Source organism: Colossoma macropomum, unplaced genomic scaffold (assembly GCF_904425465.1).
Source record: "Colossoma macropomum unplaced genomic scaffold, Colossoma_macropomum, whole genome shotgun sequence".
Lineage (NCBI taxonomy): Eukaryota > Metazoa > Chordata > Actinopteri > Characiformes > Serrasalmidae > Colossoma > Colossoma macropomum.
This window is the reverse complement of record NW_023494796.1, coordinates 23379042-23403363: the sequence shown is the minus strand read 5'-3', so window position 1 is coordinate 23403363 and position 24322 is coordinate 23379042. Positions and strand designations below refer to the sequence as shown.

General features: G+C 39.0%; 1 protein-coding gene across 7 annotated transcripts in view; it reads left to right on the top strand.

Annotated features, from left to right (window-relative positions):
* The window catches only part of LOC118816658 (hepatocyte growth factor activator), an 80452-nt gene that overhangs the window by 43624 nt on the left and 12506 nt on the right, over positions 1–24322 (top strand). For 4 of the 7 annotated variants that reach the window (XM_036583164.1, XM_036583165.1, XM_036583163.1 and 1 more), the window contains 10 exons: positions 10697–10807; positions 12198–12303; positions 12826–12889; positions 13206–13299; positions 15927–16000; positions 16462–16527; positions 18095–18235; positions 20986–21117; positions 21223–21330; positions 21929–22103. In XM_036583164.1, coding sequence (XP_036439057.1) covers positions 10746–10807; positions 12198–12303; positions 12826–12889; positions 13206–13299; positions 15927–16000; positions 16462–16527; positions 18095–18235; positions 20986–21117; positions 21223–21330; positions 21929–22103 — 1022 coding nt within the window. In that variant the 5' untranslated portion in view covers positions 10697–10745. Of the gene's footprint in view, positions 1–10615; positions 10808–12190; positions 12304–12825; positions 12890–13205; positions 13300–15926; positions 16001–16461; positions 16528–18094; positions 18236–20985; positions 21118–21222; positions 21331–21928; positions 22104–24322 lie in introns of those variants that run through there. The other 3 variants (XM_036583161.1, XM_036583167.1, XM_036583162.1) reach the window with 3 other exon arrangements.

Sequence of the window (24322 nt, the reverse complement as noted above, 5' to 3'; positions counted from 1 at the left end):
GAGTGCTTATATAGTTTTTTCAGATTACACTGGAAATCTCCTCACCGTGAGCTGTTCAACTGTTTGATGGGAATCCCCTCTCTCTACTCTGGAACAGGGGGCACTACTTGAAAAATGAGGGTGAAAAGGAAAGAAGCCTTCATCACATTCTATCCTTTATCAGATCCTCTTCTTGTGTGACTCCATTCAGAGGTATTCTCTCTAAAGGTTATGGGGAAGAACATCAAGCGCTTTTTTGTTCCCAAGAACTGAATGTGTAATTATTTAAATACACCAGAACTACTTTTGAAGTTTACACCAGGAAGTTTTTTCTTGGTTTCCCTGAGGACTGAACAGGTATGTGGAAGGGGGAAAACCAGCAATGAACATAAGAATCTGCACGAAAATTAGCTATTGAAATATTGAGAGAATTTACTGAGGAAAAGTATAGACTGTAACAAAACCAGAAAGATCTCAGTCATCATGAATATGGCAGTAACTTCATGCGCCTTTGTGCACCAGCATTTCAAGAGAAACATGACGGCCTGAGTGGGTGGTGCTGAGAACCTCTGCAGTTCATCACTTTGGCCACATGGGGGCAGTAAAACACTGCTGTTCATTCCCCAGTAAGGTTACTGTGTGAACTGGACAGGGGATTTCCCACTGAGACATTGTGTTCTGAAAGCACACAACAAGCAAAACTATGAATAATTTTCTATGGAAAACCTCTATTAACAGAGCAGGACCAGGCCATTGCAGGCTTGTATCAGAAAAACCCAAAAAAATCCCCCATATGCAATACTAGTGAAAAGTTTGGACACACCTAACTGAATGTACACCGAGTGGCCATTTTATCAGAAACACCTATAAAATAGGTTTTCAGTTACTGGCCGTAGCCAGCCTGTTTGTATGCACAATGTGTCAGCTCTCCTCTGTAAATGGAAATTGACCACCACAGAACCACTGCTAATTTACAAATCAGGACTCATGGTAAAGTATGCCAAGAGGGTAGAAAGGTGCATTAAGGTAATGAAGGCCTCGAAGAATCTTAACATATGAGTTCTACATATTGTGTTTCATACTTACAGTGTCTTCACAGTCATTCTGTGGAAGTGGAAAATAGTTAAAATAAAGAATCTTTCTCTATGAATTAGTGCATCCAATCTTTCAGCTGCTCATATACTTATTTCACAGTGATCACTGATGATGCTCGAGGCTAAAGGAAAAAGTGGGTCCAAATACCTCTTTAGAGTCAAGTTATCATCCTTAAAAATGCAAATTAAACTTTTAGAGCCTGAAAATCTCAACTGTCTAAGCTTGTATGCTTATCGTTTTACAGATTGGGCAAGGGTTAGAGACTTGGAAACAACACGGAGTGTTATCTTTTTTTTTAAGTACAAAACAAAAAGTTATTTAACTCATAAGTTGAAACAGGTGTGTTAGAGCAGGCAAATCACCAGACTGAGTTGGACTAAGGCTCTCAAGACCAGTATTTTGCAAAGCAGCATTTCTGAGTAAGAAAGGATAACCTAAGCCAAAAGTGAGAACTATCCAATAGAAAAGGTTATGGGAGAATCCTATTCTGCCAAAACCTGGTTTTGCTTTAGTATATTTGAACAGAGCACATTTTTATGGTAGAAATGTCATTTTTGAGATACAGGGCCAGATTAAAAAATACAGTGCCGGATTTACTGTGACCTTAAGAGCAAATAGTGTGGCAGTAACACATTGGCTCATTCAAAAATGAGGATTACCAGCGAGTTTTACCACTTGCATGATGTGAGGCGTGGTTGCGTTATTATGAATTAAATTGTATTTTCTACAGTGTATCCAAGCATGTTTGGTCCCACATGCAACAAATCGCACACACACATGCTCAGCTGATTGATCGATGTAGTTAAAAGACATATTCATCTGTTTGGACAGAGCAGCAACTTCTAACTGCTGTTGTAGAGTACACGAGGAGGAAGCAGACTTGAGCAGAATTTCAGATTGGCAGATTTAACTGGCACTTTACTTAAAACATGCTTTTCACGCACCAAATTCCGTGTTTCAAATCCTTCTCCTATATACGGAAAGTAGTGAAGAGTAATCTGATACGTTGAGATTGTAATTACGTGCTCAAATTGATTTTATTGCAAGTAGTTAACTTTAATACTGTTTTTTCAGTGTACAATTGACAAAGGAATTCAGTTTATATATGTGTTTTACTAGTCAGTATTTAATATTTAATTTGCACATGTGCTAATCTAATTCCTGATATCATAAATTTAATATGTATTAGTTGGTGTAAATTAAATTACTGAGTTCAAGAAAAAATAGAAAATAAAAGCTAAAACAGGTTTGTCATAATAATAAAACTTTGCATGTCTATTTAATGTTTAATTGAAATAATATATTAGTTAGTGAAACTTACTGCAGTTATTATTAATTGTAAAAAGTCTAGAATTATTATTATTATTATTGAATTATTGAATTGAAAAACTGAGTAAATGGATTTATTATTGAAGCTATCTCATTTAAAATGTAGTTTTGAAGCATTTGGCAGATGTAAAGTGCAGGAAATCCTGCTTCATTGTGATACCACTTTAACTTATTTTTTGCAAAGAGTCAAATCAGTTATCTGGCTCACTGAGAAATCCTGCATCGTGAAATATCCAGTTAGTCTCTCTGAAATGGACCTTTCAACTTCGTAAACAACAAATTGACCACAAGAGGGGGAACTAAATTCATGCAGTTGCTCTAAATGATCTGAAGCTTGAGAGTACTCCCTCTGCCTTCCAGGATGAAATTCAGATGCCATGTGATGTTTTACAGCCAGAACTCGAGTAAGAGTAATGGGCTCAAAGGAACAGAATGGTCTCAATAGCTTCTTTTGCAAAGCATTGTGGGAAACCCATGGGAGAGAGTTGGCAGGAGTTTTTACCTGAGCAGACTCCAGTTGGATGAGTAATGGGGTGGTGGTGTTGCTGAGGGAGTGCAGGGAGTGGAGCAAGGAGTGACAAGAACACTTTGAGACTTGCTGTTTATGTGGAAAAAGTGTTATTGTGATATTTGTCATTATTGTGGAATATTTATGTGATGTCTGTGAACCTGCTGAAGTGTATCATTTCTAGTTAATTGTTGAGAATATTAGTAATACTACAGGAATTTCTACAGTATTCCTGTAAAGAATCTAATAGGAAAATGTACTATAGTTCACTACAAGATACTACACAAGGATTATAGATTGCTATAACATATTACTGCAGGGGTGATTATATTATAGGATTATTTATAGGTTATTATAGCAGTATTGTACAGGAATCTTAAAAACCTTTAGTTTCTTAACATGTTACCACAGATTTTTCTTTCTTTCTTTCTTTCTTTCTTTTTTCCTTCTTTCTTTTTCTTCCTTCCTTCCTTCTTTCTTTCCTTCTTCCTTCTGTTCCTCAGATGTTCAGAAAGCAAGCTTTGCTCCCCAGAAAAAAAACTGAGTGAACTTAACAGGAAAATTTTAAAAATGAGTACACTGAAACTAAAAGACCAAAACACATGGAACTAAATAATCAATGTAGAATAATCCAGCACATTGTATCAAATGCAATATATGTTTTGTTTTTTTTCCCCTTTTTTATTAATATTTTTCTTGGAATTTGTCTTTAGAACAATCTACATTCACAAAAAATGGCTTTACCATTCAACCATTTTCAGAGGCTTAGGCTCAACATTATTAAAAAAAAAATTGGGTCTTGTTACTGATGCAGCTGGTGCAAGGGATCACTGAAACCCCACTATTAAAACAGAGGCCAAATTAGGCCAGATGGAGTTAATATGAGGCCCCCATACCTTGTAGAAGTGGTCTGTATTAGAATGGAGTGCACAGGTTAAATACTCCAGTGGCATTAAGTCTCTTAATATCTTATGCCAACCACTCACAGTCTGAATCTTCTCAGTAATCCACTGTAGTAAAATATTCTTCCTTGCTGCAAAGGTGAGTGTGCTGTATAACCTTCTTTCATTTGGTAAAGTTCCTTTTCTCACTGGGGACACCCAGAATCAAAGATAACGGATCTAAATCAACTTCTATATCACAGACGCTCTTCATTTCTTGCGTTCTCTCTTAGCCCAGTATTCCTGTACCATATAACATGACCAAAAACAATGGGTAAGAGATCCTGTCTGAGTTTTACACTTAAGACAGAGTGGTGAAGCTGAATTGTTAAAAGCATGGGTTCGACTGGGTGAGATGTGCATCTGACGAATGATTCGGCACTGAATAGCTTTTGTATGGTTACATATGAAAATGGACTTGAGTGTATTTTCAGATATTCTTCATCACTTACAGCTACGCACAGTTACCTCTCCTGTACATTTTTAAGCTTTAAAGTATAAACAGCTGGTTTAACTTTCAACACATTATAAAATAGACTATAAATAAAATGTTCTCGATAATGTAATTCTGAATTTGTATAAACATACAAAAACTCGTCTTGATAAATGATACTGCTGAGTCAGCTGTCCGAAAGACATTAAACGTCCATTTTTTACCTTTTGATACCTTTGGCTGCCCAGATTCGAAAGCCTGCACCGTAACTACCTGGTTTGAAGTCAGGATTATTAATAATTTATGTTAGGTTAATTTAGACTTTCCTTCAAAGCAGCATGTAGCCTTCCATACCTTAAGTGTATTCAAGGTGACAGGATTAACACAGCTCTCCCAAACTAATTCAAAATGTTTAAAGAATAAAAGGTCAGGGAAGTCTTGATAGGGACTACTCAAGGTCCAACTATATATAGATGTTTTTTCACTGTTTTATTCAGAAATATATTTTAAGTGTGCAGACCACAAATAAAATTTAATGTTTGGTAAATCTAAGCCACCCATGGAGCTCAGTAGTTGTAAGCCATTAAATTTATGTCTTGGTTTATGTTTTCTTTCATAACCTTCTTAGAAAACCGAACAGGAATCATCTGAATTAAAAAAGGTTCATTTTAAGAGATGCTATACGTCCCAACCAGCAAACAGGTTGAGAGTTCCACCGGTCCAGGTCTTAGCTTATCCTTTCTAACAAGAAGGGAAATTTGGCTGTGTAGAATTGTTTGAATTCTAGAGTCACATAAATATCTAAATAGAGAAATCCACCTGGAGACCACTTAAAAGGAAATGTAGAGGTAATGGTGGGTATTGATTTTAATCTGCCTACAGGCACAGCTACCGAGTTCATGAAGTTAATTTTTTAGCCTGAGAAGGAACTAAATAAATGAATAATGTTAGTAAGGGCTGGTATTGAGGTCTCTGGGTTTAAAATAAATATTACCAAATGCAGTGTAGTTAAAACTATATTGCTGTCCTGGGACTTTTCTTTATTTGCCTGTGTTAAAACTCTGTTGTTTATCATGCCAAAGACAAAAGATCAATATGGTATAAATCTTATTTTGAGACCCCTCATCAACAATAATTATATATTGAGGCCATAGAGGCGTTTTAAAAACCCCCAAAACTCTAACTGCCGATCATTTTCATTCTGTCTGCTAAAATGCTGTACTGGATCATGTTTCATGTTGGTGTGTTGTGTTTGAACTTTGATGATGGTAATTTGTAGCCGTTCCTAATCAGGTCAGTTTCAGCTGTTCAGTAGAAATCAGAGTGATGTATGAATTTAAAACAGCAGTAATTTTAAATGACAACTCAGTGGGAGCTGATCATCTTATTTACAAACAATAATCGTTTATATATATTAACATTGTGCACCCATTATTCAAAAGCTATCGGGGACAGGAATCATACATGTAGAATCGAAACTAACTAGACTGTTAGTTAATGTTAATTCACTTTAGCGTTAAAATCTGGCAGGTTAAGGTTATCAAAAGTTTGATTTATAGCCGGTCAAACTGTATAATTTTACGGAGCTACAAACAAGAATAAGAACTTTACTGTCTGATCAGATCAGTCTGCTACTTTTTTCATATCCTGATAATGTAATGCCATTACATGTATTCCGTTACTACCCAACCCTGAGTACTGTGTATAAGTATAATATAGTACGGCAGTAATATTGTATAGAAAATATCATACATTATTATAGACATATTATCAAAGTCATGTCTGTACACTCAACAGCCATCTTGGCAATGCACACAGGCAGTTATTTCCACTCATGAAAGACCAGGGGTCTTATTACAGAAACTTCTTAACTCGGAAATCTTATCGTTTAGTCACCCTGACAGCTTCACTTAGGACTGAATTCAGGACAGAAGCTTTCACAGAACAACAGTTCATAATTTTACCCGTTAACTCCAGATAGAAATACAGTTACAGAAACATCCTAACTAGACTAAATTCCCTAAATACTGTCCCCAGAGGTGTCTGAACTTCTGTTTTAACTGTCTGTTTCTATTGTTTTATGCAGTCACAGAGAGCATAGTTTACTATAACCAGTATAATGACATTAAATTCATCTACATTGAAAATGGTACGTTTTTTATCTAGCAGTACTAACTGCAGACATGATCTCCACCATCCCCTCTTATTACCTTCATGTGTTAATGTTGATGAAAATTCATCAGATAAAATATTACAGTGATGGTGGTGAATAATGAGGAGACAGAGCTGAATGTGTGTCTGTTTATTAGGAGGAATAACGTTAGCGCGGTCAGCTAAAGAGTTTGGGAAACGCTCTAATAAACAGCACGAAGCGCTGTTACAATATTCCCAACCTCCAGCTTATCGCACTTTAGTTTTGTTTGACTTTTTTATGTCAGTAATAGCAGCTAGCTATCTGACTAACTTTGGATTATGTGTTCACGTTTCGGCTGTGCACATATGGTCGGTTGCTAGGTAACAGACAGGACAGTTGATTGTCGACTTCAGTTGAGTAAGTTAACACTTCCTAACTTGAGATAAGATGCTGGAAGATAAGATATCTAAATTAAGATAAGATTTGCTTCTGTAAAACAATTTTCTGAAAAATCTTATCCTGACCTGTCAGATCTTAAGACAAAAAGATAGGTAAAAAAAAGTGTAAATGCCCCCTGACTTCTATCTCTTTGAATGGTGAGAGATGTACTGAAACTAAAAGCCACAGAAGCGTTTCAAAAACATATTTGAAATCACTGATAAAATCAGTGATAAAATCCATCTGTGCAAAACAGCATAAATATTTTGTAGTGTTTTCTACAAGCAATTGGTCTTCTCTTTTTAACATTAAACAGCACTATAGAAATTTTATATTTTTGAAGTATTGCTATGGCACAGGTTCTTTGTAAGAGGTCTTTCTTCTTTGCTTTCTTTCTTTCTTTCTTTCTTTCTTTCTTTCTCTCCGTTCTGAAAAAGATCTATTGTCAAATGCAAATGTTTGAACACCCCTAGTCCAATTACGTTTTGTTAAGTTTACTCAAAAAAAAAAATAAATATGGCATTTTGTTCTGCTAATTTTAGTGCACAATTTCTATTTATTTGCTTATTTGCTGAGTTTAACATATTGGAAAAACATTAAACATAACATTTAAAATTTGCACACACAAACGGTTGCACCACTTGACTGATCTGGTTGTGCCACCTGACTTTTCAGACTAAATTCAAATTGAACAGGCATTATAATAATTACACATTTTCATGGTTTTCCTGAAGCCAGGCCACCTGACCCGTTCTAACCATGACTCAAAAATTACATTTTTTTCCAAAATTTGTGAAGGGGCTTCTGACCTTGGCATTGCACCATGAGGGTCACTTGGGCTCTTCTTTATGATGCAGTACACTGGCCCCTCTTTCATAAAAGCATGTCAAAATAGAAGTCCTTGTCTTTTGTTGTGCTGCCTGACATTTGTGGAAGTACGAACTTGCAGACAAAGGTTTTAATGTGAGTTGAGCACTTTAAAGTTTTCAAACATAAAATCATATCAGACTATTTTATTTAGAATTTTATATAACTAACTTTTTGTATGCTTTACTTAATCAACATACATGGACAGTTGCACCACCTGTTATTAGACTTTTGGAGGTGAAAAGAAACTAAAATTAATGTTATATCAGAAAGTAAATTGAATTTTTATATGAAAATTGCAAATTGTTTCACATAAGAGGTACTGTTGAAAATGCTGTAATGTGACAGAATAGACCAGACGCTGGCCATAAAAGCAAAAGATTTAATTAACGAGGATCAATCAAACACAGCCGAGGGTCAAAACCAGAGAGAGGCTACTAACAATCATTAGAGACATTAAAGGGATAGTCGAGAGCCAAACAGAGGTCAAAACCAAAAGGCAAAACATGAGAGAAAGTAAAGCCAAAAAATACAAAGCCAAAAAATGAGGTCAGAAAACAAGCCAGGTCAAACACAGAGCAGCAGTAAAGGAAGAGCGCTTGGTTTGCACTAAAACCAACTGTGGCAATACTCCACGATGAGTGAGAAAAGTGAACCAGTCTTTTTAGGGTAGAGTTGATGACAGTCAGGTGCAGCTGGTCAGAATTCAGGTGATAGGGATCTGGAGAGTGGTTGATTGGCTGATGCAGGTAGGGTGAGCATCACATGCTCTCCTGGGGGCTTCTGGGAGTCGGAGTCCGGGAGAGTTGGACCCGGCAGACCACCAAAACTGTCTTCATCAGAAAACCAGTACTTAAAGCTTTAATCTTTGAGAAACAAACTCCACTCTTGCTTCAAATCTGAAAAAAGTGCTTCTGTCCATCCTTCTACTGTGAGAAGACAACTCAGTGCTCTGAGTCTGAAAGGATGTGTAGCTGTGAGGAAGCCCTTACTGAAAGAAGGAAATAGACAAAAAAAGGATAAATCAAACAAAGTAGGTGCTCTAGACCTCAACATCACTGAATGTGTTTGTGATTAAGTGGAACATGAGAAGCAGAAAATGCAACCAACATCTAAGACTGAGCTTTGGAGGTGTGGAAAAATATCCCTGCAGGTTTCTTTGACAAACTGAAAGCAAACAAAGTCTGCCGAAGACATTACATTTGGTTTGTGCGGCGTCTTAATTTTATGTTAAATGTATGTTTTTTTCCTGATGGTAAAATATGCATCATTTGATTGCTGTTTTGACTGGAAATTGAGTCCATGAAGGGCGTTCTCTGATTTTTGCACAGTATTGTAGTTCAGCTCAACTTTGGAATGATCAAAGGAAGCCCCACAATCAAGCTCAATATCAAAGTACAGCATGACTTTGAAAAAAAATATTTAATTTGCAAAAGTACCGCGTTTTTATTCCTGCCAATGTACGGGAACAGTTGTGTTAATTTGTGTATGAAATGATTATGAAAGTGCATTTTTCCCCATCACTGTCACTGAGTCCAGACTTTCATTACACAGTCTTGTAATTGCATACCTTACATAGCAATTTCAAAGTAGTTGCTGAATCATTCATAGTACTAACTGGATAATAAGCCTTAAGACTAATAACTAAATACTACGTCTAGATTTTAAAGGGGATAAGATTTTCAGCCTTACAACTCTTCGAGTCAGCATATAAGCTCACATAAGAACAAACCTGAGCCATTTCCTCATAATGTTGCCATAATGTCGTGCATTCCTCAAAGCTTCATGCTTAAGTAACGCTCTTTACACACAGCCTGACACACCTTGGCTGCAAGGGGATGGATTTCAATGGACCTCTTTGATCCTGGGTTGCACGCTTGCAGAGGGGAAGGCCTCACTTGTTCAGGGCTGTGAAATTGCTCAACTTAAGAAAGAGGGAAAAGAGAGAAGGTGCATTGGACAATAAGTGAAATATGAACGGATAATTCTTTAAGGTGGCACTTGCGCTAAATCTGAGTGGGATTACAATGCCCACCAAATGTGTCATGTTGCAGTGAAAAGTACTTGTATAGCTACTGGGTGTCAAAGAATAGATGTTTCTGCAATGATAAATAGTATGTTTGATGTGCATTATAAGATGGATGGTTCCAGTTCTAACATCTGACTGGCTGAGCCATGTTTAAAGCTGCTGTATACTTGATATAGTACACATATCATGTATTAAGTATGTCAAGTACATCATGTATCAAGTATATAGTATATTTGATATATCACCACACATCATTGAGTTATATATAATAGTGCTAAGATATAAAAAAACATTTGTGCTGTTGTGTGTTGCCTGCACACCACAGCCTTAATGAACTATTGCTTAGTGGAAGACATGGTTATTGCGATTATTACTACTTAGAAGTTAAATTATGTATTGAACATTGGTGTTCAGTACATAATTTAAATGGGAGCGGTAAGATGGCACTATTTATACTCAAAATATTGATATCTATGTCGATCAAAATGTTGTACGCCACATGTGCTGGGGTTTCGGGGCCTACCAGCAAAACTTTAGGTTTGGCCGTGTTTATTTTGAGAACGGTATCAGTCATCAAGTGTTGCCAATGCCTGGGCCGGAGGAGCAGTGGTGGTATCAGAGCTTACTGGATGTCGTCAGTCAGACACAGATGAGCATCCTGAGCCAAGAGATAATGTATATAATGTTAAAAAGCAGGGACCAAGAACAGATCCCTGTGGTACCCCTTGAGTAACAAGGCAGTGAATAATGTATTATTCCCAATGTTGATAAATTGCTGTCTGTTAGTCATTCAGAATGGTTTCAACTAACCACAGTTTTGGTCTGTGAATGATTAATGCTTGCATTTCACTGTCTCGTGGTCAGGTACATGTTGCGTGATCTGTGTCTCCATGACGCATGTCAAATTATACAAGATCTTGCATCAAATGTTTGTACACTGTAGAGCTCTGCGTCTGAGGTATTGTCTGGGCATCCAGGAGAAGAAGGTGCGCATGGCCCTAGGGCTGGTGACATCAAGGTTAGGAGGGGTCTTGTTTGCAACTAGGAAACACAGGTAAGGAGGAACAAGTTAACATTTATTTGATTCCAAGTACAGTTTTTATTGGTTTTTACTTTTCTGGGTATTTAAATGAATCCACTTTTTCCTCAATCCCTCTCCCTTCTTATTTTGCTCCCAATTCCTTTTTGGGTCATTTTTCATTCTGTTCTGTTAGTTCTTCACTTGGATTGCTTTGCTGTTTCTCAGCACGCTCGCACTGGAGCTTTATCATTTTATTTTAGGCAACAGGATCCCAAAATGAAAACATTCCTTAACAAACCTATCAGTTCCTATGCTGATAGAACGCTATGCTTGTTAACTGCTTGAGTCATTATTTCTTGAATAAGAACATTTTTACGTCAGTATGGTTTTAGGCAGAGGTGGGTAGTAACTATATTTACTGAGTTACATGTATTCAAGTAAAACAAGTAAAGTTTTGATTTGTATTGTGTGTGTAGAGAGAGAGAAAGGGAGATGTAAGCTAGGTAGAGAACTAGTTAGAGAAAAGGCTTTGATTAAGTAAGGCATGGCTGTGGCCTTCAAGAGCTGGAAAAAAAAAACCAATGACTTGTGGGAAAGCAGTACCTTTTTTAATAGCGAGCGCTGCGGTATTTGTACTTTTACTGCAGTCATTTAATTGCAGTATAATACTTGTGTACAGGTGTAGGGTACTCTGCCTGTAGTTAGCTCTGGCAACGACAAAGAAACTTAATCACTATGAGACACTGAAGAAGCTACAGGTCCAAAATACAAAAGAGGGCTAAAGCTACCATTAGCTAAACACAGTAAGCTTTCATTGTAACCGCGGAGCCGCTGCTATTTTTGGCGTTTATCTAGTAGACCTGTAGTTAGTAAGTCAGGGCGGCTGGACGGTATAAGTCCGTCCCTGAGAACGTTTTGTCACTTGACTTACCGCCACTGGACAGTTCAGTGACCTGGAGGACTGAAGTGTTCACAGAAGTCGAGCTTTACTCCTGCCCGTGTTGTGTTTCGGTGGACTAACAGCGCGCTGTACCTGGGTTCGTGGGTTTCCGCCACTCCAGCCAGCTATGCTGCCATGGCAACGCACAAAAATCGAAAGCCGCTTGACGACGACGTCACCCTTTGGAATGCGTTCCCGCGCTCTGATTGGCGGGTTCGCTCCCGGAGTTTTCTGTCCTTTTTTTTTTCTTTCAGTTTCTTTAAATCTGCCACATGACGTAACTCAGTTAGAAGACGGTGACTCCCTCTCTCTGCGTCTCTTCCTCCCTCGCTCTCTCTCTCTCCCGCTCTCTCTCTCTGCCTCACACACACACTTTTCTATATAATGGTTAAATAAAAGGCTTTTAAAGTCAGGTGTCTCTCGGCCCCCTTCTCTCTCTCTCTCTCTCTCTCCCTCTCTCTCTCTCGTGTCTCCAGACTGAAGAGGGCTCTGCTGGGCAGTTGGTAAAGTTGTAGTGGAGATGCGCGTCCCCGAGCGCGCGTGCCTGTGGAGTCTCTTGCTGTCAGCGCTGATGCTGCGGTCCTGCGCGGTAGGTGGATTGCAAGAGAAGAAGCTTAATGTCGGTCCTCTGACAGGCTTTACACCACATGCATGTACTTTTTTACACACTGACGAGAGATTTTTGTCATGCTGTCTCTCTCTCTCTCAGTCGCTTTCTCTCTCTTTCTCTCGCCATCCTTTTTTCTGTTTCTCTATCTGTATCCTTCTTTCTCTGACTTCCTCTCTCCATTCTTACTTTTTCTTTCTCCATCCTTCTTTCTGTTTCTTTCTCTCTGCTTCTCTCTCTCTTGCTCTCTTGCTGTTTCTCTCTGTCTCTCATCCTTTTTCTCTTTCTCTTCATTCTTTTCTGTTTCTTTCTCATGTTTTCTTTTTCTTTTATTTTCTCTCTTTCTCTCTTTTCCTGACTTTTTCTCATTCTCTTGCTGTTCTCTGTCTTGAGCTTTGAAAAACATGTTTTTTTTGAATGTTGCAAGTGTTGTACCAGTGAAAGTGTCTCTCTGTCTCTCTCTCTCTCTCTCTCTCTCTCTCTCTCTCTCTCTCTGCTTTAAAGCATAAGCAGCCCCCTGGTCTGGAGGTACTGGTGTCCACTCAGTCAAACAGTCAGGGTCAGAAAGGTAGGCCAGCCAAAATCCTCTCCGTCTCGCTTCCCCTCCAGCTGAGAACGGAGTGTGTTTGCGTAACAACTGTTTCTGGGATGCATTAGTGTTGACAGTGTTATAGATTTTCAATGTTCTCTCTCACATGAGGCTCCTCCAATGTTTTTCACTCTGTGCTGTGCAGTTGCGTAACACTCTGTTAATCCCTTCGTTCTTAATGAGTGTCAATACTTACACATTATTGGATGTTCATGTGTTTATATCTTATCTCTAATGTGGACACCCATTATGTGTGTGTGTGTGTGTGTGTGTGTGGTGTGTGTGTGTGATGAAGTGTTCACTACAGATGGAAGGGAGTGTAAGTTTCCGTTCAGGCTGGGTGGAACTGTTTATCATCACTGCATTTCAGTGAGCTCTAGCAGAAAGTGGTGAGTTCCGACATGCCATACATGGCACATGCACACGTTCATTCACATACAGGGCTGTGCAAAAGTTTTTGGCACCTAAGCAAAGTGTTTATCAGACCATTTATCTGGGCCGTTTGTGTGTTCATTTTGAGAAGGTTACAAGAACACAGGCTTGGTTCCAGATTTCTCTACATTCCCAGCCATTGCATAGATTTGTAAAATTCCACCTCCTTAATTTAACGAAGAATTGATTAACAAAACCAGATATTGGATGATAAATACAAGCAATCCTGGGCTTCCTCTAAGTGAGGTTTGGTAACACATTGACAGGCAAAAAAATCAGTACTTCTTGTATTAATGTTATTTGTGTTTATTCTCATTTTAGTGTTTTTGAGCAAATAAACACCCTCTAATCTAGTCAGATACAATTTTCTCACGTGCCTTAAACTTTTGCACAGTGCTGTACACTCAGTAACCCCGCCACACAGAAACACACGCGCGTGGTTGCTATGGGTTCTCACTGTAAACAGTGAAAGTCCACCCACGATCAGAGCAAAATACCTCCGTACTCAGACTCCACCTTTGACGTAGGAAGGGTGTGTGTGTCCCTGCCTGCAGCGTCACTGCTGACCCCTGAGACAGTTTGGCTCTTGTAGTGATAGTATAAGATGAGTTGATCTTAGTGTTTTTCCATCTGAGAGTAAAGGTATCTAGTATCGCTCGTTTGTTTTTGTATTGTATTTAGTAAGATGTTAGACACACAAGCTGCCAGTTTATTAGAAACATGTAGAAAATAATCACAGTGAACAGTCAAACTGGGTTCAGGGGTATTTTGTTCCCTTTGCTTTACCATTTATTTGACAATGAGGAACAACTAGTTACTGTTATATATATCTGAAGTACATCTGCTGATGCTTCCAGGAACTTCACTGATGATGTGTTCAGAAGTGTTAGCAGAGGTACTATTACACTAATACTGCTACTAATCATAGTAAAAGCAAAAATAAACCAATAAATGAACTTTTTTTGTTTGTTCTGTGGCAAATAAATTATTACCATCACTCAGGCTGACTGTTTCTATGGTGACTGATAACTCAGTTATCTGTCACTGGGCTCAGGCCTAGCCACACAATCATCACACTGCAATAGGACCACCGCACTATTTAGGTCGTGGACCAGTCTGCTGCGTTCAATTAAGGCTTCGACAAGGATAAATAAAAGAGAACAGTCCGTCAACTGTGAATTGCTTCTCGGAAAGTTGGGATAGTGTTCCTATCTCCTGGTTCATCATATGAAGTCATACCAACATGGCTGCTCACACCATCAACAGGAATAAAGAACCACATCTCTGACTTTAAATATTTGCTTTGGATCTGTCAAAATGCAGATAAAGTTGGTGACCATAAAGTTTTCTCTTTTGAGAACGTAAAACCATCAGAAACATTGCATCTTTCACTTAGATCACGTATGTTAGTAGGCTGGCTTGTCAGCGTTGCTTTGGGGATTTACAAACTGTGTCACTCATTGTCCGCTATATTAGAAACGACTACTTTGTTGCTTCACCTTCCTGGTCTCCAGTTCTATCTTTTTCCGTGTGCTTTGTTAGGCATCCTCTAACTTTTCACAGTGCTGTATTTTTTGTGATACCAGATGCCAGAACTGATGCTGAGTTGAGGCCAATCAGAAACAGGAATTGGGGTAAAAATGCTGACGTAGAATCAGATCACTTAACCTCAGTTATCTACGATCCAGATGCACTTTCTGACACTGCTTTTTGTGTCAGTAGTGTGAGTGTGTGCTAAAACTGGACAGGCGCGTGTTCAGACAAGTGGGTGTTATGATACGCCAGCCCTGGAACATGCCACCGGTTTAGACACCATCTATTCAAGGTGTGAAAAAGGAAGAGAAAAACTAACTACCGGCTATGTAGGTTTGTGAAAGTTCACACGTTAAACCAGGGCTGTCAGTCTCTGTATATTATCGTTCTCTCTGCTGTGCCACAGCTCATTCCAGTCACAGAGGGCACTTAGAGAGTTTTTCCTGCCCTGGCGGTAATCGTTAGTGGTCTGGGCCCACTTTTCTGGAAAGCTGTTTTGGAAAAAGATCTGTTATAAAAAAAGTTGTACAAATAAAGCTGAACTAATTTGATGTAGTTTGGCATGTTTAGATGGTATCATAAACAGTGCCATAAACCACATTTATTTATGAATGAATAACAAATGGACAGAAATGGTCGGGCTTTAAGGTAACTGAAAGCTTTGTTTTCACCTATGCATGCACTTCTGTTCATTTTTATAGACAACAGTGTGTCATACAGGGTCAGAAACTACATAAGCAAGCCTATTTGAGATTACTTAAAAAATCATGGTTTAAGGGTAAGTGTGTGATGATTTATGCGGCCACTTTACATGATGCTAACATGTTTCCATAAGCTTTCTTGTTAATGACATTAGCCTTTAAGCTAACATGTCTTGGCTAAATGACTACATTTAGAGAAGAAAATAATGTATGTTTAAATTTTTGCTTTACCCATGTTCAGTGTTGTCTCTGTGCGTCTTCTCTGACCAGTCACAGACTGGCCTGGACATCTGACCCTGTTGCTCTCTTAGGAATTCATCACTTGTACCTTTTTTTTTTATGTGTTACAGGTGCTCTCTCACACACAACTTTGACCGAGACCTGAAGTGGGGCTACTGCGGTCCACGCCCACGGCTCTTCAACAGTAAGGAGGCCCTGCCATTCACATTTTGGTATACACATGTGTTTAGGTTGGCTTTTACTAATTTGCAGGTCACAAGGTGCATGAAACTTAATAGCCAAGCAACTATACATGATCTACAAGCAACGTTACATGAAGCAATTAAAAAATAATCAAAGTGGAACGTGGTGCATTCCATCGTTCCACGAGGTAGCGAGATTAGTAGCTAGTATTTTTTGTATATTGCATCAGTCTACATATATTGTGGTAACTGCAACATTGGCGCAAGCAGCTGTTCAAATAGCTGTCATGTTAACATTAGCTGGCTAGCAAGGTAGCTAGTTTAGCTAACTGGTTACCGGTAAATACTTAACATAGTTTAATTTTCATGATAATGATGTGACTGAAATTAGTTAGTTGTGATGACATTGTATGATACATTATCTGCGTTCTGACTGGCTGTTTTAATGTTGAAATGCTTGCAGCTGTTGCGGCAAGTTTCAGACAAGTTGCAAGACGCTCTACAGTGCATTATGAAACGCAAGTAGAAAGTAAGTTCATGTAAGTTTGGAGCAGCTAAGCTTGCATGAAAGTTTTACCATATAAAGCCGGACTTAGGATTGGATTACTCATGGCCTGAGCTTGTTCCAAGGGGGAGGAATCTGTTTGTGTTTGCGTCGAGTTTGCGTGACAGTCGATGCAAGTGACGTTAAAGATGTAAACACCCGACACAATGTGTTTAGATGAGTCAATGCACTAATGCATGCAGATGCAGGCAGATTAATGTATGTTTTTCCTGATATGTGTACTTTAACGCAGGTGTGCACGTGCAGTTATCAAATGAAAAGTGCACACTTTAGTCACAGTGATGTACATTACTTCAGTGTGTGACTGTATGTCAGACGGCCAGTGTGTCAGTTCTGTATATGGAGTTTAAAATTTTCCATGTGTCAAAGATACAGTGACTCAGTGGAAGTTCCTATGTGAACAGCCTGTTTAATGCAATATATGTAGTCACTTACTGACAACTCAAGAGTTCCCCATGTACATGGTGAAAAATCTTTTTCCTTCTCTCTGAGATTCAGCTTCAAACGAAAATAGCCTGTTTGTCTGTATAGAGCACTGCGCAAAAGTCAGAGACCACCCTTAGTTTATTTAACTTCCAGTCAAACCGGCCATTAAACAAAAGTTATTCTTTTTTTCAGCATCAGTAACACAAAGAAGTAACACGTTATTTAAGAACACATATTTAAGCCTCAACAGCTACAAATAATATCAATTGTTTTAGTTTTCAGTTGTTTCCACTAAATATATCCACCTTGGCCTTTATTACAGCTTCCATTCTTTTGTGGGTCTTGCCTTCTGCAGGGATGTTTTTCCTCACCTGCAAAGTTGCTGGTTGCTTCTCACAGTCCAAGTAACCCAAACTAATTTGCCAATGTTGAGGTCTGGAATCTGGAGTGGACAGTCCACCAGCAGCTTCTTTGATTGATTTGCAGATTTTCTTGTGATGATTTATATATTAGGGATGGACATTTGAACAATTTTGTGGTCAAGTACTTAAGAAAATGGAAAAAAGTGGCGGTCTAAAAAACTAGTCTGGCTTTAATTTTGTACTGATTATTTATTTATTTATTTATTTATTTATAGAACAGTTTTAAACAGCTGGCTTCGTTTTCTTTGTTTTATAAAAAAAACTAGAACAGCAAAAAAGAACACCTCAAAAAATGAACTATAGTCTGCACTGAATATATTTGCAAATTGCAAATTTTTCTTCTTTTTCCAGAAACACTTGTGGAGTTTTTCATATCTGGACCCTGATTTTCTCCTCTCTCTCAAAGATTAATGCTTTAACTACTGTTTATCTGATAGTTTTGGTGGTCTACCAGTTCTAGTGTGGTTAGAAGTTCCATTTGTCTTTTGCTGTTCACCTTCCTTATGTAAATCTTACATATAACCTCTTTAGAAGTACTTGAACTTGTACTTAAAGAAGTCCTGAACTTGTACGTAATGGCCTTTTTCACTGTAAATGAAATGGTCTCTGACTTTTGCACAGTACTGTACATACAGATCTCTAATCCACTCCCTTTTTCTTTCTCTCTTTCCTTCTTTCCTTAGCCTTTCTGAGTTCTCACAGAGATCGGAGCCTCTGCGAACCAAACCCGTGTAAGAATGGTGGCGTGTGTACGCCGGTACCTCAACAGCACTCATTTGAGTGTGCCTGTCCGGATGCCTTCATGGGGCCGGCGTGTGAACTGAGTGAGTGAACTGCACCGAAGGACCTTCATTACACACTAAACCTGTTCTGCCAATCATACATTAAAGCTTCCTTTCTACTGAAAACACTGGTTATACTGAAGAACTGTCAGTGTATCTGCTAGAGTATGTGTGTTGTTAGAGCAAGATCCTGAGCCTTGGACCTCCAGACACAGATTACAACCAGTCCTGGGATATTATTAACAGTGACAAAAAGTCCTTTTCAGTTTACAACTAGGCTTAAAGCAGTTCACTAGAAACAATTGTACACAGTTTGCCCCATATGTAGTTGATCAGCTCAGACATGTTTGGTCTGAAGTCACACATTTGTCTCAAACCACATTGATTTGTGAAGTGATCTCAACAGACTGCTTATGTGGTTTATGTATAAAAGAATAAGTATATTTAATAGCTAAAACACTTGTTGAAGTCTGACTTCTCCCTGTACTTCTGCCCATTTTAAACCACATAAGCAAGTCTGTTTGAAATGCCTTGTGGTGGTGATTTAGGTATGCAGTTCTCAGATGCTAAGTGGGATATAACTGGGGCATAAACTGCAGCTACTGGTTTGCCTCTTAGCCTCTTAGCTCCGTAAAAGCAAACCTCAGATGGTAAACATGTCTTAGCTGATTAGGTTCATTTGGGAAAACTGTGTAAATATGATTTTTTGCAAACTATCATTGCAAGCTTAGTTTTACCTGAGTCTGAGTGACCAGGCTGTGTGGTAAGCTGCTGGTATCTCTACAGATACACAAAAAAAATCCCCATTATCCCCTTCTCTTTCATCAGGCTAATGATCAGGTTTCACCTTTTATAGTCTCTCATTCTCTCTCAGCTCTTTTATCTCTGGCCTTTGTCTGACCCCCCGCTCTGATTGGTAGAGAGATGTCCGGCCTTTGTTCTGATTGGTTGTTAAAGGAAATGGCCTTGGGCCTGCTCGTCTCAGCCTGGCTGACTTATGAGACCATTCCAAAGTAATGTTCTCAACACCTGTGTTCAGTTGATGCCTCAAAGCTGAGGAATTTCACGTGTGTTTTATAAAATTAGCTGAATTACCTTTTAAATGTCAGCCTCCCTGAACTTTCTCACTGATTTGGCTTGCTGGCTGTTTTCTTCAAGACTAAATCAAACCGACTCATAGTTTAGCTGTGCACTTCTCATTTTGCATGTTGTAGTTTTGCTGTCATCTGTCATTCACCAGTTAGCAGAATGTGGGTTGCTGTAAAAAGAACAGTTTGATGAAAAATGACTTATTTTAGACCTGCCAAGACAGATTCCCCTTTAAGTTAGTCAGTTAGTCAAAACATTGCTTGCTTCTTTAGTTTTGCACTTTAGCTAAAAGGCTAATGTGGCAAAAAGCTTACAGCCCACCAATTAACACTGTGCAAACTGCATCCCTGTATCATCACATATTTTCCGCACACCGCACCAAGTAATCTCAAACAGACCTGCTTATGTGGTTTTTGACACCGTATTACATACTGCTATGTATAAAAATGGACTACTGTACATAACATAGCTAACAGCAGTAGTAGCAGCCAGCTTAAAACCTGATTTTTGTCTGTACCTTTGTCCATCTTTCAGTGACTTTTTCTTTAAATGAAGTGATATAAGTGAGCAATATGTCCTGTTAGAATACACTTTCAGTTTTGACCCAACAGGTGTTGAAGGAATAGTTTGGTAAAATTTACCCAATATCCTGGATGTAGTTGATCAGACAAGACGTGTTTGGAGCCCAATTTAGCTTCTTCATTTCAGCACTGAAGCTGTGAGGCTAATGATGGGGTTTTAGCTCCAGCAGTTTCAGCTGCAGAAGTCAAAGTGAAATCACATGGCTGTCAATCAGGTCTTTGGTTATTAGAGATCTGCTATAGATGGGTTTTCCAGATGCTGGAGAAGACTTATGCTGTGTCCAAAACTATGCCATACTCACTACTTATTTTTAGAGTTTGGCACCTTATAGAGATGTCCAAAAATCTTCAAAATGGTCCTCTCATCACCATGTGCTAAATTGTAAAATCCAGAATGCTGTATATAACTTTTGATCGCTGTTCCCTACATTCTAAAATCAAGATCACCATAAAGAGCACTATAATAGGGAACAACAATGAAGTAATAATTTCATACACTAACATTACACACGGTTTTCTGTCTTTTAGCACATGATCAGTGCTTGTATGTCCATTTAGCCTCTGTGTTTGCTGCTGTTCTTAAAGGAAGTCTCCCAACAACATGCGTGTGAGACCACAATTTATGGTTTTAAAAGGCGGAGAAAATTACATGCAAAATGGGCCGCTGGTTGCTCAGTCTTTAGTGAAATGAGTGGAATATGTAATTAGCCTCATTTCCAAAATCTAAACCCATTTTCTGTGTGATCTTTGCACATTGGTGTAATTCCACATTTTGGGTGTGTGAGGAAGAGAAGCCCATTTTGCACTTTCCGTGCCACAGTCCATAAACTGTGCGTTTCGGCTTTTTTGTGAATAGTGCTGGAAGAATCCATTGGATTTGCACCTGAAAAGCTTTGTTTATCACTGTGTTCTTTGGGTTGGAGGTTGACGTGCAGTTTCTGTAAGGAGGATAGCAAGTCGACTCCCATAACGCTGCCATAGTGGCCCCTAGGGTTTTTGCAGCTTTCTAATAGGGCCTATTTTGAACAGCCTATGCTTTAAATTCTAGAAGCATATTGAGTCTGTTCTCTTTAATTAGTGTAGAAGTGATCAGAGTTTTCCGTTCTTTGTTGTGATCGGTAGGCAAGTGCTATGAACCACTGCACCTGAGACATTATGACATCGGGGAGTCATGGGGAAGAATCCAACTGCGTAACGTGGAGCTGTGCAAGTGCCTCAGTGAGGGCGTGTCCTGTGAGCGTGTACGATACAGAGGTAGGACTTTCCGTACAAAAAGATGCTCGTTCATATTTCTGGTCCTGGTACACATTCTGTGCTTGCACTTATTTTACTTTCTTGTGTTTGTGTGTTTCTATATAGTCTGCTCAAGTAATCCCTGTGAGAATGAGGGCATCTGCAGAATAATTGAAGGCACAGGAGAAGTGTGTGCCTGCAGAGAAGAATACAGTGGAACACGCTGCAGTATCAGTAAGTGAACACATACAAAACACACAGTGTTATCACACTGACAGCAGGTTTCTTAGGCATGGATTAACCTTAGTATTGCACTAAAGGGTAATTTCAATGGTGATTCCCTAATAAGAAGCCATTTTAGTCTGTGCTTCATGGTTATTATAGGTCTGTGAATCTGGCCCTATGAGTGTATTAAATTTCTGGGCCCTGTGCACTGCAGTCTTAGCAGACTCTCTTCCAATATTTCATTTCCTCTCACCTTCTTTCTTCTGATTTGTTATTGGGCTCCCAGACTTTACATAGTTTTTTATTAGCAGTCACGATGATAAGCTATTTGTTTTGAAAATATTAATTTAGATATCATATTAATTAAAGTTGGCTTGACAAAGCCAACTCACTGTTTTTCCTAGTACAAGAATAGTGTGAATAAGCAACACCCTAGCAACCAGCTGGGATATCAGTGCAGTGGCCCAGCAACACCTCAGCAGCCACTTGGTATCTCATAGCACAAACTTTCCCCTCACACCAAACAGACTTTTAGGCCATGCCACCTAAACCCCCCACCCACCCCTACCCACGTTAACCTTGTCTGTGTGTGTTTGTGTTTGTTCAGGGCCAGAGCAAAAGTGCTATAGGGACAATGGTGTGCTTTACCGTGGCACTGCTAACACTACAGTATCTGGTGCCTCCTGTCTGCCCTGGAACTCTGACCTGCTGTATGATGAGCTGACTGTGGACACAGTCCACAGCACCTCTCTAACAGGACTGGGTGATCATTCCTTCTGCAGGTTAGGCCACATTGCCTGTGAAATACCTCATACACAATGCTGATGCAACATCTACATTGTGCAGATGCCACACACAGTGCTAATGCACATCTTCAAAGGCTAATAGTTGGTTTCTATATTCTGTCAAGCAGGAGCACACCTGATTCTACTTGTTTATTCTCTTCAGACAACTGATCATATGTGCTTCTACTTTAATTCGAATGAAAACCTGCATCCACACTGGACACATTAGATCAACTGTTGACGTAATTAGGAAGGGACAACAGAATCAACAAATCATGTTTTGATTTACAATTGGTTGGACCAGTTTTGTGAGAGCAAATGGCTGTCTAGGCCTCCTGGAAGTCTTAGATACGTCACTGACTGTACCAGTCTGACCAGGTTTCTTTCAGATGCAGCCAGGTTTCTGTCAAAGTACAAAGTAAAATATGTTAATGTCTGTTTTAAGAAAAAATATGTAAAATTTTTAACAACCTTCAAATGTCTGGGTTTAATCTAGAATTGGCAAATGTTTATGTGCACCAGTGTTAGCTTAGCGGTAGCATACTACTAGAAATCCCATAGAGGCACTAGCAGAAATTATCATTCTGTAGAGATGTTTTTTCTTTTTTTTTTCTCTCTAATGCACATCCTCATCTCATCCTTGCTAATGCTACATAGTGCACAGTGCAACCAAAGTCTTTACACGAAAGTCCATCCACTCGGTGGCTATCTTGGCAATGCCCCTGGGTGTAGGGCTGGGCGATAAAACGATAAGTATCGCGATATAACTTTTCCTCGATACAGCGCCAAACCGTCATATTTTAGTATTAGTGCATTCTCGAGCAACGAAAGTGAAAGAAAGAAGTAGGTTAATGTTCGAAAGTAAACTGAGGAAGCTGTGAGGCATTGGAGAGCGGGAGAGCGCTGTCTTTCCAGGCTAGCTGTTTTTAACTGCTGGCTAACTTGAAGCAGCGCTTCGGCAAAACACGGTGAATTGATGATACGGTAGATCAAACAAGACACAAAATCACCGCTTTCAGTTTAAACATACCTAAAAGGAGGACTCTGTTTGTCTGGTGTGAGAGATTCACACTGCAGATAATGCTTTTACACAGCGAACGTCAGATATACTGTGGTTCACCCCTTAAACTACTACGATAGCATAGAGAAACCCAGTCGTCGCTAGCTGGTGTCTGAATACTGTGATCTGCTCTGACATGGATGTGGTAGGAGTGACAGCAGTGACCTACCGAACCGAGTCGACGTTGTTGAGAAACTAAAGAGTTTAGCACTGTTGTTGGCCACTTGATTAGCATTTGTAACGGGGTAGCCGAGCGCTCGTCTCCAGACAGCTAAAAATAACCTGTTTTCTTTCTTAAATCATGACTATTACAAAAATTGCAGCTGTGCTTTTCCATCTGATAAAAACAGCTCAGAGACTTTCTCCCACTGTCCCAAGACAGATTAGTGAAATGTCCCACTGTTTGCCGAGTGTTTGTCATGATCGGACCATAAGTGATAGTTTAAAACCACAGTTAACCACCCAGGAGCAAAATCAGCCTTCAAACGTGAAAGAAATCATGATTTGACATTTATCGCGATATGTATCGATATCGGACGATATGAATTTTGTTTGTCGTGATAACGTTTTTGGCCATATCGCCCAGCTCTACCCCTGGGCAGTTATTTCTAGTTATATCAACTCAAAATTGAATGTCAAATTAACGTTTCGATAACATCTGTTTTAAAAAAAATCTGACAAAAATCACATAAATAGTTTGTAGAGTTTGATGTAAATAACATGCAACAAATGTGTTTTTGTAGGTTGTTCTGGCTACTTTTTTACCATTAGGGAGGATCCACTTGTGACTTTATCTGCAAGGCAGTTCTTTATATTGTAGGGAAGGGCTTTCCTGTCAAACAGGGCAATGTGAACATTATTAACTGTCCTATTAATTTTTCAGTTAACTGTCTCCTCCTTCTTTATAATGTGTCTGGCATACCATTCACATTATACACTAATCCCACATACAGGTTAACATCCACCCTATGTGCATCCTAATGCAATGTCCACACGATGCTAATGCCACATTTTAGTGCAGATGCAACCTACTACCTTTTTAATACTACGCTACACTAAGGTTCATTCATTGCTAAGGCGATATCTACGTTATGCTAATACCATATGCTAATGCAACATCTACATATGGCTTATACAACATACAGTGCTAGTGCAA